General features: G+C 59.2%; 1 protein-coding gene across 6 annotated transcripts in view; it reads left to right on the forward strand.

Annotated features, from left to right (window-relative positions):
• The window catches only part of UNC13A (unc-13 homolog A), a 37,386-nt gene that overhangs the window by 15,806 nt on the left and 7,018 nt on the right, over positions 1-14,562 (forward strand). For 3 of the 6 annotated variants that reach the window (XM_075776563.1, XM_075776565.1, XM_075776567.1), the window contains 21 exons: positions 210-281; positions 558-777; positions 1,031-1,258; positions 1,539-1,680; positions 2,092-2,261; positions 2,716-2,831; positions 2,948-3,111; positions 3,360-3,522; positions 5,521-5,589; positions 5,725-5,814; positions 5,979-6,113; positions 6,463-6,596; positions 6,803-6,888; positions 7,137-7,263; positions 7,350-7,446; positions 7,588-7,731; positions 8,274-8,357; positions 8,631-8,708; positions 8,971-9,059; positions 9,215-9,367; positions 9,518-9,641. In XM_075776563.1, the coding sequence (XP_075632678.1) occupies positions 210-281; positions 558-777; positions 1,031-1,258; positions 1,539-1,680; positions 2,092-2,261; positions 2,716-2,831; positions 2,948-3,111; positions 3,360-3,522; positions 5,521-5,589; positions 5,725-5,814; positions 5,979-6,113; positions 6,463-6,596; positions 6,803-6,888; positions 7,137-7,263; positions 7,350-7,446; positions 7,588-7,731; positions 8,274-8,357; positions 8,631-8,708; positions 8,971-9,059; positions 9,215-9,367; positions 9,518-9,641 (2,685 nt within the window). Of the gene's footprint in view, positions 1-209; positions 282-557; positions 778-1,030; positions 1,259-1,538; positions 1,681-2,091; positions 2,262-2,715; positions 2,832-2,947; positions 3,112-3,359; positions 3,523-5,520; positions 5,590-5,724; positions 5,815-5,978; positions 6,114-6,462; positions 6,597-6,802; positions 6,889-7,136; positions 7,264-7,349; positions 7,447-7,587; positions 7,732-8,273; positions 8,358-8,630; positions 8,709-8,970; positions 9,060-9,214; positions 9,368-9,517; positions 9,642-11,296; positions 11,303-13,732; positions 13,772-14,562 lie in introns of all 6 variants that reach the window. The other 3 variants (XM_075776564.1, XM_075776566.1, XM_075776568.1) reach the window with 2 other exon arrangements.

The following is a 14,562-nucleotide window of genomic DNA, read 5'->3' on the forward strand; positions in this document are numbered from 1 at the left end:
CTAGTTCCAGTCCCACTGCACAGCAGGGTGATGCTTTGCAGCATTGGCATCACTGGGAGCTGGCATGACCCCAGTCCATGCAGCCAGCACTGACCCCTGTCTGCAGTGGGGTCCATCCCAGGGGTTTTACAGCCACTGGGACCTCAGAGGAGTGCAGCAGGGACAACTTGTGCTCTGCCAGATCTCCGGACTCTGTTTCTTTCCCACAGTCCCTGGTCCAGTCCAGGAAAGCGGGAATCACATCTGCGCTGGCCTCGAGCACCTTGAACAATGAGGAGCTGGTAGGTACTGGAGTTGGCTGGGGTGCAGGGTGGTCATGGTGGGAGGGCTGAGCCCCAGCCGGCCAGGCCAGCAATGGAGATGCGAGGTCTGCATCACACCAGCTTCCTCCTCCGGTGTTGCCAAAGCAGCCAGGATGCTCATAGCTGCACCTGGGGACAGTGGTGTTCGTCCTCGGCCCTCCTTGTCCGCGCCCAGCGGTGACATTGCATGTGGCCCAGCACCTGCTGTGCGTTGCCTGAGCTTTTCTCCCCCCTCTTTTTTCTGTCCTTGTGCAGAAAAACCATGTTTACAAGAAGACCCTGCAAGCCTTAGTGTATCCAATCTCCTGCACGACGCCCCACAACTTTGAAGTGTGGACGGCCACCACCCCGACCTACTGCTACGAGTGCGAGGGGTTGCTCTGGGGCATCGCCCGGCAGGGCATGCGCTGCGCCGAGTGTGGCGTCAAGTGCCACGAGAAGTGCCAGGACCTGCTCAATGCTGACTGCCTGCAGAGTAAGGAGCCTTTGCCTGCAACCTCATCTCTTCTCACTTTGGAGAGGGAGGAGGGAGCAGCCCGGGGAGAGATGGATTCCTGCCTTGTGCATGGGGGAAGCGGTGAGCAGGGCAGATCTGTCCTGGGCAGAGTGTAGACCCCTCCAGGTTTGAATTAATTCATGCACGGTGGGCTTGGGGAGCTCTTGGCTCTCTCCTGGATGCCACCTGCCCCCCCCCCCCCCCCATCTCACCCATGGCTGTCCTCTCCCAGGGGCGGCGGAGAAGAGCTCCAAGCACGGAGCAGAGGACCGGACCCAGAATATCATCATGGTGCTCAAGGACCGCATGAAGATCCGGGAGCGCAACAAGCCAGAGATATTTGAGCTGATCCAGGAGGTGTTTGGGGTCACCAAGACCACGCACACGCAGCAGATGAAGGCAGTGAAGCAGAGTGTCCTGGATGGCACCTCCAAATGGTCGGCCAAGATCAGCATCACGGGTAGGCACCAGCTGCGCCTGGCACCGTGTGCCATGGGGGGACCATGTAGCTGTCCCCTCGCACAAGGATGCTGCGTGCTCCAACCCCCTCCTACCCCTCATCCTGCCAAGCAGCTTCAGCCCCTGGAGCTCTGCCGGGGAACACGAGGTGCCTGTTGCGGGGATCTCGGTGTGGCTGTGGCACTGACTCCTCTCTCTGTCTGTTCTCTCCGCTGTGTGTGCCACGCATGTGCCTTGTGTGGACGGGTGTGCGTGCGGTGCTGTGCCATGCTGTGCTGTAGTCGTTTGTGCCCAGGGCCTGCAAGCAAAGGATAAGACGGGTTCCAGTGACCCATATGTCACTGTCCAGGTTGGAAAGACAAAAAAAAGGACTAAAACTATCTACGGCAATCTCAACCCGGTCTGGGAGGAGAATTTCCATTTGTAAGTTCACCCGTGGCCCCTCTGTACCCCTTCCTGGCCGCTCAGGGTCATGCTGGGCTGCGCTGGCTGTCAGCACGTCCCTGCAGGGTGGTTGGGAGTCAGCTGGGGCCTTATCCTGCCCCAGCTGAGGGTGGAGTGGGGCTGCTGAGGTCACTGGGAGTGCTGGTTTTGTGCCATGGACGGTTTGGCTCCTGGCAATGGGGGCTGATCCAGGCTGTGTTGGGGCTGCCTGGGCACGGTGCTGAGCCCTGGTTGAGCCCACCGGGAGGGTTGGTGCCCCCACATCCGCTCTCTTCCCTATTTCCTGCCCAGTGCTGGGATGGTCCCTCTTGTGTAGGGAAACAGAGGCTGGGGAGAGGCTGGAAAGGTTTCCCTGCTCATCCCAGGGCTTGCCCCTTCTTGCCTCACCAGCGAGTGCCATAACTCTTCCGACCGCATCAAGGTCCGCGTCTGGGACGAAGATGACGACATAAAGTCCCGCGTCAAGCAGCGCTTCAAGAGGGAGTCAGACGACTTCCTGGGCCAGACGATCATCGAGGTCCGGACCCTGAGTGGGGAGATGGACGTCTGGTACAACCTCGGTAACCGGCTGCCCCAGCACAGCCCGCTTGGGCTGGGACCCCGGGCCCTGCGCTCCCGGGGGGGACGTGCTGCCAGCCCTGGTGTGAAGGCTATTGCAGCGTATTAGTATAGGATCTGCTGTTAAAAACACGTAATATCGAAAGCTATTGGAATCAAGTGTTTTGCTAGGGTCATTCTCAAAACCTTTGCCCAGGAGGTCTGGAGAACCAGCCCTCTGCAGAGGGGAAACTGGAGGCACGGAGAAGCTGCATCTCTGTAGTGCCTGGAGATATGGCCAAATCCCGCTCTGCAGTGCCTTGGTTGCATTGTGCCCTGGCCTGGCTGCACTTGGCACCGGGTGTCCCCTTGGCCTTGGGCCCATGCCGGAGCCGTCGGCCCCTCTTTGGGGCCAGGAGTGAGCAGACTTGCTCTGGGGAAGCCTCACGTCTCATCCCTCTCCCTGTACCCCCACAGACAAGCGGACAGACAAGTCGGCTGTGTCTGGAGCCATCCGGTTGCACATCAGCGTGGAGATCAAAGGCGAGGAGAAGGTGGCTCCCTACCACGTACAGTACACCTGCCTGCACGAGGTGAGCAGCCCAGGCAGGCGCGAGGGGCACAGCCTCCAGCCCAGCCATGCAGCTGTGCCACCGTTGTGTGGCACTGGCACCTCCGGGGATTTGATGGGACTCATTTGTACCTCCAGAACCTGTTCCACTTTGTGACGGATTTGCAAAACAATGGGGTGGTAAAGATCCCAGATGCCAAGGGGGACGATGCCTGGAAGGTGTACTTTGATGAGACAGCGCAGGAGATCGTAGACGAGTTTGCCATGCGTTACGGCGTGGAGTCCATCTACCAGGCCATGACGTGAGTCACTCGCCCTCCACCCTGCTCAAGGCACGTGGCGGGGGGGGGGGTCACTGTCGGCATCTTCCTCCCCTGCTGCCCTTTGCAGCTGCCTCCCTGCCGCGGGTGCAGACGCGCTCCCCTACCTCGCCCCGCACCCGTGCATCCCTCCCTCTCCTTCTCCGTGCCTGCACTCCAAACCCCGTGCCCCTTCCTACAGGCAGCCCCTCCCGTGGCCCTGCGCCCTCACCTTCCGCCTCCCTCTGCAGGCATTTTGCCTGCCTTTCCTCCAAATACATGTGCCCAGGGGTGCCGGCAGTGATGAGTACCCTGCTAGCCAACATTAACGCCTACTATGCTCACACCACGGCTTCCACCAACGTCTCGGCCTCCGACCGCTTTGCCGCTTCCAATTTCGGGGTAAGTCCGATGGTGCGTAAACACTCCTTCCTTCTTCTCTCTCTTCTCTTGGGAGGGGGTGGGGGGCTCAGGGGGGCTAAAAGGGCCATGCAAAACACCCCGCTCCAAAGTGCAGCCAGGCAGCAGGGGAGTCAGCCCCTGCTTGCCCCAAAATTCATTCCGCTCCCGCTTTTCAGGAAGGAAAAGAGCCACCACCTTCCTGGGAGAAGGTCTAAATTTGGTCCCCAAATTATTATGGTAAAACCACGACTGTAATCCGAGAGGGCTGGGATGCTGGGCAGCAGCCTGGTGGGAGGGGGAAACCTTGGTGGCCAAATCGCAAGCAGGTGGCAAAGGAGCCAACCCTGCAGCTTGCCGGGAGTTTCGCGTGGCCCCGCGCGCTTTGGGTGCACCCCGGGCCAGCTGCAAACTTGCCTGGCTGTGCCAGCACCCACGTGTGCCCACTGGGTGCCACAGGGTGAGTTTGTGCCAGGGTCGGGTGCGTCCGTGGGGACATGGGCGAGGAGGGGCTGAGCTCTCGCCCCGGCTCACCCCGTGTCATCCCAGAGGCAGCAGGCGTTTGCTTTGGATGCACACGGGTTGAGCTGGGATCAGCGCCCAGCCCCGGGTCAGGCAAAGTGCTGGGTAGCCAGGGATGCAGCCAGGGCCGAGCGCAACGACGGGCAGCGGCTGCTTTGGCTCACCTCCCCGTTCCCGTTGCAGGGGGTAGCTAGAGCCAAGCGAGCTTTGCCTCTAGGTCATGCAGGAGGACAAAACTATACGAAAGCGCCTTTGCTCTAACATGGAGGGTTTTAAAAACTTGTTTCTTTCTCTTTTTTTAGAGAGCCTAAGGTTGGGTCCTAAAGTGCCCGGCCGTGTCGCTTTAACCCCGAGTACCCATCGTGTCCAGTTTTAAAGCGCTGCAGCCGTTCAGTGGCGGGGACGCACGGTCTTGGCCCAGAGCCTGGCTTTGCCGTCTCCGGCGGGCGAGCGCGCCGAAGGTTTGCGGTTGCCAGTGCAGGCTTCGGGCTTGGCTGAGCTGCGGCCAGGCGGGCGTGGGACTCGCTGCCCTGTCCCGTCCCCTTGTCCTCTCCCCCCCAGGACTCAGGGAACTGCTCCGGGCTCTCCGGAGCCCTGTGGGGCAGCCCTGATCCGGTACAGCCGATGCTGTGGGCTCTTGTAGGAGGCCCACGGGGTTGTCCAAAGCCCCCCCAGCAGAGATGCAAAGTGAAATGACTCCCAACAGCATTTTGGGGCAGATTGGTTGCTTTGCCCTCAGCTCTGACAGCCGATCCACAGCCCAAAGTCGGATTTGCATCCTCCTGTCCCACGGACCCTGGACGGGAGCTGGGCTGAGCTGAATTAAAGCCACTCAGCCCCAGTGGAGACCGTCTACCTGGGGCGGTTCCCTGGCAACATCCCTCAATGCAGCCCGGTTGGGCGAGCAAGGAGCCCCTGGAGGCGTCCAGCTCCTGGGATCCATCCTGGCCTTGTCTGGAAACAGCTCAGCCCTGAAGATGGGCAACTGCTGCAAGAGCCCAGCTGCTCTTTCCCTACCCTTTTTTCCTGAGCTCTTTGAAAGCTTCAATCCAGGGGCCACCTGGCCCAGGGGCAAGATCCTGCACACCCTCTCCCTGCTCCTGTCCCGAGCCCAGGCTCGGAGGTGTTCAAGTGGGCTGGGCAGCCCGTTGCCCCTCCGGCTCCGACTGCCAGCGAGAGCAAAGGGGATGTGCAATGTTGCCTGTCGATGCTGTACTGCACCTGGCACAGCCACGTGTGCCCCGGGAGCCGTCGATGGCTGCCGTGAGCCCTGGCCACCAGAGAGGTCACGCTCTTCTCTGCGGGCGTCCCGTGCCCACCCGCAGGACTCTGGTGAAGGAAGGAGGGAAGGAAGGACAGCAGGAAGGAGAGGGATGAGCTGGGGGCAGCGTGGGCCGGGCTGGGGGCAGAGAGAACCAGGTGCAGTGGGGAGGGGGGACAGTCCCTGCTGCCTTTCCCCCATTTACCTGGCTCCGGGGTGTTTCTCCGCAGAAGGAGCGGTTTGTCAAACTCCTCGACCAGCTGCACAACTCACTGCGGATTGACCTCTCCATGTACCGGGTAAGGTGCCTACCATGCCTCAGTTTCCCCACCTGTCTAATAAGGTCTGAAACACAGGCAGCTGTTTTCTCCCTCTCCATTCACCCCTGTGAGAGTTTTGTGTGCAGCTCCGCTCTTTTCTTCCCCTTTTTGCAGAACAACTTCCCTGCCAGCAGTCCTGAACGGCTGCAGGATCTCAAGTCCACAGTGGATTTGCTGACCAGCATCACCTTCTTTCGGATGAAGGTATTGCGGGGGCCCCACTTGCCCCGTCCCTCTGGTGAGGAGTCTGACCCTTGCTGGCCCTGGTTCTTTGCAAGGTTGGGGTCATGCTGGCCCTGTGTAGCTCCCGGGTGGCTGCCTGGGGATACAGGTCTGCCTCCAGCACCGCTCCCTCCCCGCACACCCAGGTCCAGGAGCTGCAGAGCCCCCCACGAGCCAGCCAGGTGGTGAAGGACTGCGTGAAAGCCTGCCTCAACTCCACCTATGAGTACATCTTCAACAACTGTCACGAGCTGTACAGTCGCGAGTACCAGACCGACCCGGTGCGTGGGATGGGGGGAGCTGGGATGCACTGGGACACCAGGCGCTGCGGGGGGACCTCACTGCCCCCCCCCCGCTGACCTTCCCCATCCCTGCCCATTGCCACTCTCCTTTGTGCAATCCTCCTGCTCCCTCTCCGGAGCGCTCAGCCCCATGCAGAATGAGCCCCAAGCCCTGGGCAAGGTTTGAGCCCTACTTCTGTGGGGTTGAGACTGGGACCAGACAGGGGAGGGCTGTGTGGGGGCCTCCAGGGTGTTCCCAGACCCCTCCTGCCTTCTCATTAGCCCCACCATGAAATCAAGCCCCACGGGTGGGGTGACCAGAGCCTCCGCTGTGTCCCCATCACTCCAGACTAAGAAAGGCGAGGTGCCCCCCGAGGAGCAGGGCCCCAGCATCAAAAACCTGGACTTCTGGTCCAAGCTCATCACCCTGATAGTCTCCATTATCGAGGAGGACAAGAACTCCTACACGCCCTGCCTGAACCAGTGAGTAGGTGCTGGGAAAGGGGACCCTGCTTCGCCCCTGGGGGGATGCCCACGCGGCGACAAAGGTAGCTTTAGCCCTTTGGAAGTGGGTCATAACATACATTCTGTAGATGGAGAAACTGAGGCAGGCGGGGAGGTATGGAGGGGGACATATCTCCAAGTGGAAGGCTGGTCCACCCCGTGTCCGCACTTTCCCCCCGCCCCAGGTTCCCCCAGGAACTGAACGTGGGGAAGATCAGCGCCGAGGTGATGTGGAACCTCTTTGCTCAGGACATGAAGTACGCGATGGAGGGTGAGTCCCCCCATCTGGGTGAGGGAACCAGGCAGGAGCCGCATTCTGCTCCCACCTTGCCTGTTCCGTGGGCAAACCCATTTCACCTCCTCATCGACATGATGCCTAGCTTAAATCCCACTCAAGCAGCACTTCCATCTTCACCTCATTACCCTGGTATCCCCGGAGCTGCCAGGCAGCTGCCCCCCCCGCCCCCCCAGGTTTGGGCCTGAAAGCAACCCCCATGTGCACTCACCTTCCCCATGCAGAGCATGACAAGCACCGTCTGTGCAAGAGCGCGGACTACATGAACCTGCACTTCAAGGTGAAGTGGCTGTACAACGAGTACGTCACCGAGCTGCCCTCCTTCAAGAGCCGCGTGCCCGAGTACCCCGCGTGAGTGCAGCCCTTGGGGGGCAGGTGAGGGGGTGCTTGTGCCCCGGGGGCTGGCTGGCCTCACCGGGGATGGGCCTCTCTTCCAGTTGGTTCGAGCCCTTTGTTATCCAGTGGCTGGATGAGAATGAAGAGGTGTCACGGGATTTCCTACATGGAGCGCTGGAGCGGGACAAGAAAGATGGGGTATGAACAGGACTGTCAGTGGGCACGGGAGCCGCAGCTGGGGGTGGGTGAGGGGCTTGTCCCTTGATTCCCAGTGTGTCCCCATCGGGGCCAACATCTCCCCTCCCTGCTTCCTGCTGACACTGCCTCTCACATCCCCAGTTCCAGCAGACGTCAGAGCATGCACTCTTCTCTTGCTCCGTGGTGGATGTCTTCTCCCAGCTCAACCAGAGCTTCGAGATCATCAAGAAACTTGAGTGCCCTGACCCCCAGATTGTTGGGCACTATATGCGAAGGTTTGCCAAGGTGAGCAGCTGCTGGGGCGGGGGGCACTGGGCCAGCAGCACCCCTGGGAACCTGATCCCAGCCCTGGCCCAGCTCTCTCTGCCACCTCCCATGCAGCTGCAGGCAGCAGCATAGGGCACAGATTGCACCACCTCTAACAGCAATGCTCAAGCAAATGTGTCACCAACAGACCCTGTGGCGCTCTCAGCTTTGCTAGCACAGGAGATTAGCTAATTCATGAGTTAATTCGTTAATTAATCTAGATTAATTAAATGCCACTGGCTTGTGGCAGTGTGGGAATTGCATGCAGGCTTGGTGGCTGGTGCTTTCAGAGCTGTGCTGGTGATGGAGCTGCCTGTGGAGACCAGATGTGCTGGATCTAGCTTCCAGTGATTGTGTCCATACAGCTTCTGGCACATCTGTAGGGCCAGAGGGTCTAGGTGTCCCAGGGTGTATCCAGGCATTGGGTTGTTCCCTTGCTGTGGGACTCATAGTCTCCTTGTTTCCCTCCTTTCTTCTCTTTGCTGCTGTCTGGGTGGGTCCCATCCCTCATTTGGCTGCAGACCATCAGCAATGTGCTCCTCCAGTATGCTGAGATCATCTCCAAGGATTTTGCCTCATACTGCTCCAAGGAGAAGGAAAAAGTGGTGATGTATCCCCCTTCTGCTTGCCACCTACCTGGTACAGCCAGGCAGGACTGTCCCCACATGGTGACCTCAGCTCCAGAGCTGGTCCCCGTGACACAGGTCCTGCCCTTGGTCTCTGTCCGATGGCACTCCCTGAAATGCTGCCAGGCAGGCCTCTGTGCCATGACTGTTCTCATGGGCCCCAGTGCAGGGTGGGAGTGACCTGGGGCGGTGGGCAGCTGTTCCAATCACATTTGTTGTTGCTGATGCCCCCTGTCCATCCCACCCCTCCAGCCCTGCATCCTGATGAACAACATCCAGCAGCTCCGTGTCCAGCTTGAGAAGATGTTTGAAGCCATGGGTGGGAAGGAGGTACGTACTGGGGGGATCTCCAGGAGGGAGCCTGGATCAGTCCCTTCTCCCCAGAGGCAGCCCCTTCCCTGGCTCTGCAGTGCTGGGAGCAGACCCCAGTTCCTCACTCCTGTATGGGATCACACTGTCCCATACCATGGTACCCAGCGCTCCCACTGTGTCAGATGATTGATGGGCTTCACCCTGCATTTGGGGTGCAGAGACCCCTCCTCAGGACTGGGCCAGGGATCCTGATGGCTTCTCCAACCTGTCCTTCCTCCAGCTGGACACAGAAGCCAGTGATATCCTCAAGGAACTGCAGGTGAAACTCAACAACGTCCTGGATGAGCTGAGCCGGGTCTTTGCCACCAGGTATGCCTGGACAAAAGAGCATGGGCGGTGGGCCAAGGAGAGGTTGGGGCGTCCAGGAGCTGTGGCTGAGGCCAGACTGGGGGCTCTGCTCAGTCAAGTGGGTCCTGAGTGCGGCTGTGGGGGATGCTGAGCTGCCTGGGCATTGCGGTCCCCAGTTTCCAGCCGCACATTGAGGAGTGTGTGAAGCAGATGGGCGACATCCTGGGCCAGGTGAAGGGCACCGGCAACGTCCCTGCCAGTACCTGCAGCAGCGTTGCGCAGGATGCTGACAACGTCCTGCAGCCCATCATGGACCTCCTGGATAGCAAGTGAGTTGGGGACAACGGGCACCTCCAGCCTCCCCAGTGCCCCTGCCCTGCCCTGGGAGTGTGGGGAACCTGCAGGGTCAGGGTGACCAGGCAAGGGGTGGCATCAGGGGGTGCTGTGGCGGGACCTTCAGCCTCATCCTCTCTCTGCAGCCTGACGCTCTTTGCCAAGATCTGCGAGAAGACGGTGCTGAAGCGGGTGCTGAAGGAGCTCTGGAAGCTGGTGATGAACACGATGGAGAAGACCATTGTCCTGCCCCCTCTCACTGACCAGACGGTGAGTGATGAGGAGGGAGACAAGGGATGGGGGACCCTGGAGGTGAGATGCAGGTGGCTGATTTGAGCCGGTGTGGGACATTGATGGCCAGGTGCCCTCAGATGCTGCTGAGGGGGTGGGGACTTCGGCGGCCTCCCCAAACCTGTCCCCAGCTCATGGCCAGGGAAGGGATGGAGGAGAGGAAAGGTCATACTTGACCCAGGTTCCCGGTGCAGCCCAGCACCTTCTTAGCTGGTTTTGCCAAAGGAGCTTCTTGCCATCTCCGTCATGGCACCAGAAGGGAGCCCCGGTCCTTTCCTCTCCATCCTTCCCTCTGAGCTGGGGCAGCATCCCATCCCATGCCATGCTCATCAGCACTGGCTGTGGGCATGGTCCCTGTGCCAGATGAATTGGGAGGCTCGTGGAGTGCAGGGAGCCACTGCACGTCAGCCTTGTGTTTGGGGTTGTGCAACCCTGGGGCTGCGTTTGGATCAGGGACTGGCTTCACAGAGACAGGAGCGATGTGGGGATGGGGGGACATGTCTCTGCAGCAGGGCTGAACGCTTCCTTGCTCATGGGCTGAACTGGCTCTAGGGGAGCAGAGCAAAGCTCAGGGAATGATCCCTCCTCAGAGGGAGGCTGCCTACAGGCTTTGAGGCTCCGTATTGCATCGCTGTGTGTCTGTCCTCCCCGCATGTAGCCATGCACCCCAAAGCTTCCTGGGGTGGATTTCCCTCGGGGTCAGACAGGGGAGGATGACACCGAGGGATCTGAGTCACACATCTGTCCCTGTTGCTCTTGGTGGCTTTTGTCACTGTCACAAAGCTGGACTCGGGCTCTTACTTGGAGTGCCTGGAGCCACCAGCCACTGCATCACCTTTCTGGGGCTGTGAGGCTCCTTGTGCTGTGTCTGTAAGGGACAGCACATTGGTGACCTATCAGCCCTCAGTGGTGCCACCTCACTGGCACTTTGTCACAGCCCAGAGCCCAGGTCAGGTCAGCCCTGCATTGCTCCAAGCCAGGCTTACATGCCCTGGGCCAAAGGTGGCCAAATCTCGCAGGAACGCTGGTGCCACTGGGTCCCAGTCACCATCTCGGTCCCTATCTCTGTCCCTTCCTGGCCATGTGTGGCTATGCCATGTTCTGGAGACAGCAAGCTGTGTGCTGAGGGCAGAGGAGGTGGCATGGACATGTGGATCCATTGGGTGATTTCCCTGAGGGGAGGCAGCCCTTGAAGGGGTTTCATGCTGGAGCTGGTCCCTACGGCAGGGGACAGCCTGCCCAGGGTGGCTCTGGGGTCCAGCCTGGGGGTGGCTGGGCAGGTTGGCAGCATGGGGCTGCATGTCAAGTGGGGTCCACCAGCTCTCTGGAGCTGAGACCCCTGGGGCAGAGCCCCCTGCCACAGTAAGGATGGACTGGGCAGGCTGGGATGGGGCCACTTCAGGGCTGTGGAGACCTGCGGTGCTGGTGGCAAGGCATCGACATTGAGTACTGTGGCACATGAGACTGGGGGACACCCCAGCTCTGCTATCCCTCCTGGCTGGTGGGTGTTAGGGGGGGTGGCCGGGGCTGGTACCCAGCAGTGGGGCAGCTGGGGCTGGGGAGGATTGAGGAGGGAGCCGACACTCATGTCACGGTTGTTCTCTCCAATTGCTCCGCTCGCCTCTCAATGGCAGATGATTGTAAGTACGGCAGCTCCCTGTCTGTCTGTCTGTCTGCTGTGTGTCGGTCCTGGCCTCGCCAGTTTTTGTCTTGTGTGGCTGCCCGCGCCCTGCCCACGCCCTCCTCCAGCTCCCGACTTGGTCCACCTCTGTGGTCCCCATCCTCTTGCTGCCTGCTTGGTGCTGGCTCCTGGTGGGCACTGGCCCGCGGCCCCAGCTAGGTTTGGGGGGGGCGGAAAGGTCCTAGACAGATTTGCGGTGCCTGGATGTGGGGAGGTGCAAGGGTTAGCGCTGGGGTGGGAGGGGATTGTGATGGGGCAGTGCCATGTAATCGGGGAGAGCCAAACCCAGGCTGATCCCATCTTGCTCTGTGCTGAGGGTGAGCGAGGCTACTGGAGACATGAGCAGCAGGAGCTGTGTGTGCCTGGCAGTCAGGGCTGCTCTTCCTGACCGCTTCTGCCTCAGTTTCCCCTTGAGGCCCTGGCTCGGTGTAGCTATGGTGGGGGCTGAGGACAGAGGATTTTCCTGCCTGCAGAGAGGAGCATCTCGCTGGAACGTGACACTCCGGTCCCTGTCCTGGTTGCTCAGCGGTGGGGCAGGGTTGCTGGCACGACTTGTGGGACTTTGTCCCTGGTTGGGGTACAGCCCTGGGAGCCTGGACTGCTGGGTTCCCTTCTTGGCATTGCTGCTGGGTCCCTGCACAGCTTTGAGCAGTTTCCTTTTGTCGTCTTCTGCTCAGTCTGTGGCCACAAGTTTATGCCCTGCAGGGCAAGGGAAGGGCCACGTTCACCCCCATCCTGCCCCCACCCCTGCTTTGACTGCAGACAAAGAGGAGCAGTGGTGTGGGCGCTAGTGGTTGGGTGCTAGGTGCCAGTCCCTGTGGGGACAAATGTCTGTCCCCTGTCCCCCAACACCTTTTGTTTCCAACAGCAGCATTTGGAGAGACCCTCGGAGCAGCCTGGGGCTGAGCCTCCCCTCTGACCTCACGGGCACCCCATGTCCCAGCCTTGCTGAGGCTGTCAGGGGACTGGGGTGGTGTCGCTCCATGGGGTACAAGGTCCTCATGTTCACCCATGCCTCGGTTTCTTTCCAGGGCAAGAAACCCTCCTTGGCCCTAACTGTGCTGCTCACCCCTCTTGCTGGCTTCCCTGCCAGCTGACCCCCCTTGCCACCCCCCTCCTGATTCAGACGTGCCCCAGCCCCCCAAGAGGCTGGTTAGGACCCCCCACCCCCCCCATGGCACAGTAATATAATCAAATTTGATTTAAAATTAGAATCTTTCTTCAGCAATATTATCATAAAATACAGATTAACTACCAAATTCAATGATGTCAATTCCGCATTTTTTGCCACTACAACAGAGTTGGCCCTAGCCTTGTGTTCACTTTGTATTTGGGAAAAAGAAAAGAAACAAAAAAGAAACAAAAAAGAAACAAAAAAGAAACAAAAAAGAAACAAAAAAGAAACAAAAAGAAACAAAAAAGAAACAAAAAAGAAACAAAAAAGAAACAAAAAGAAACAAAAAAGAAACAAAAAGAAACAAAAAAGAAACAAAAAAGAAACAAAAAAGAAACAAAAAGAAACAAAAAAGAAACAAAAGGAAACAAAAAAGAAACAAAAAAGAAACAAAAAAGAAACAAAAAAGAAACAAAAAGAAACAAAAAAGAAACAAAAAAGAAACAAAAAGAAACAAAAAAGAAACAAAAAAGAAACAAAAAAGAAACAAAAAGAAACAAAAAAGAAACAAAAAAGAAACAAAAAAGAAACAAAAAAGAAACAAAAAGAACCAAAAAAAGAAACAAAAAAGAAACAAAAAAGAAACAAAAAAGAAACAAAAAAGAAACGTCTCTTGCCACTGGTGGGCCTGGGTCACTGTGGGGTTGTCACTGGGCCCAGCACTGCCTGGACCAGAACTCTCGGTGCAAACCCTGAGTACAGCTGCCCCGTCCCTGCTCCCTCCCCAGGGCTGTGAGCATCTGCCAGAGCTGGAGAGGAATGCGGGGGCACCAGAGGCTGCCCGTACACACTGCCAGCTGGCTCTTACCTCCCTATATCCCGGTGGGGACCAGTCCCCCATGGGCTCAGCATCCCCGTATCCCAGCAGGGACCAGCTACCCATAAACCCAGCATCCCAGTGTGGGGACCAGTTCCCCATCAGTGCAACATCCTGCATTCCAGTGGAGACCAGCTGGCCCAGCATCCCAAAGACCCCAGTCCCCCTCACTAATCTAGTATCCCAGTGGGGACTGGTCCCCCATGGGCTCAGCCCCCCAACAGGGACCAGTCCCCCAGTGGCCCTGGCTGTTTTTAGGAGCTCAGCGATGTCTTTGCCGCCAGCTTGCGGCCACCCCATGTGCCCAGCCTCGCCCTGCGCTGCCCCCCCCCCCCCCGGTGTCCCGTCCCATGCTGTTCCCGCACCCCCCCACTCAACCTCTGACATTGCTTCTACAGGGCACGCTCTTGAGAAAACATGGCAAGGGGACAGACAAGGTAAATAGCCGTGGGCTCCATGTGTGTCATCACCCTGTGGCCACGCTCGTGGCCCCACACCCGACTGCTGTGGAGGTCCAGGCTTGTCCGTGCTTCCTCTGTCGTGCTGTCTGGATGTGCCGTTGCCTGTGTGGCGTGTTGTTGTGTTGAGGTGTGCCATGTTGTCCGGGACGTGCTGCCTGTGTGCAGGATGGGGACAGTGGCCTGTTTCTGTGTGTGTTGCCCAGGGTAGGGAGTGGGTGTTGTGCTGTGTTTAGCCCCCCCGTGGGTGGGGATGTGGGGTGTTACCCATCTCTGGGCAGGCATGGGGGATGCTGCCCCACAGCACTTAGCACCCCTACAGGTGCCTGGCTAGGACAGTGTGGGGACAGGGTGCCCAGCCATGGGAGATCCTGGGCACAAACCTGTCCCACTGCTGCGGGCTCAGGAAGAGGTGACACCACCCCCCCGCCCCCCGGATGCTGGGCCATGCTGGGGATGTGCAGGGTACGCTGGGGGCCATGGAGCTGCTGAGATCCCCTGGATCTCTGCGCCTGCTTTCCCTTGATGCTTGGGGGCCTCAGCAAGGCTCACTGAGCCCCAAAACTTGCCAAAAGGGCTTTCTCCAGGCATGGGGCTCTCCCCCTGTTTGGGTGCTCTCCACTGCTGGGCTGGGGGCCCAGCACAGCCCTCCAGGCTGCCTGCTCCCAAACCCCAGCTCTCAGGAAGAGCCATGCTGGCATCTATCTGGGCAACGCCTGCGGCTTCCCCTGGCTCACAAAGGGACACTGGATCCTGCCCCAGTTTGCTGA

Source organism: Balearica regulorum, chromosome 26, assembly GCF_011004875.1.
Source record: "Balearica regulorum gibbericeps isolate bBalReg1 chromosome 26, bBalReg1.pri, whole genome shotgun sequence".
NCBI classification, from domain to species: domain Eukaryota; kingdom Metazoa; phylum Chordata; class Aves; order Gruiformes; family Gruidae; genus Balearica; species Balearica regulorum.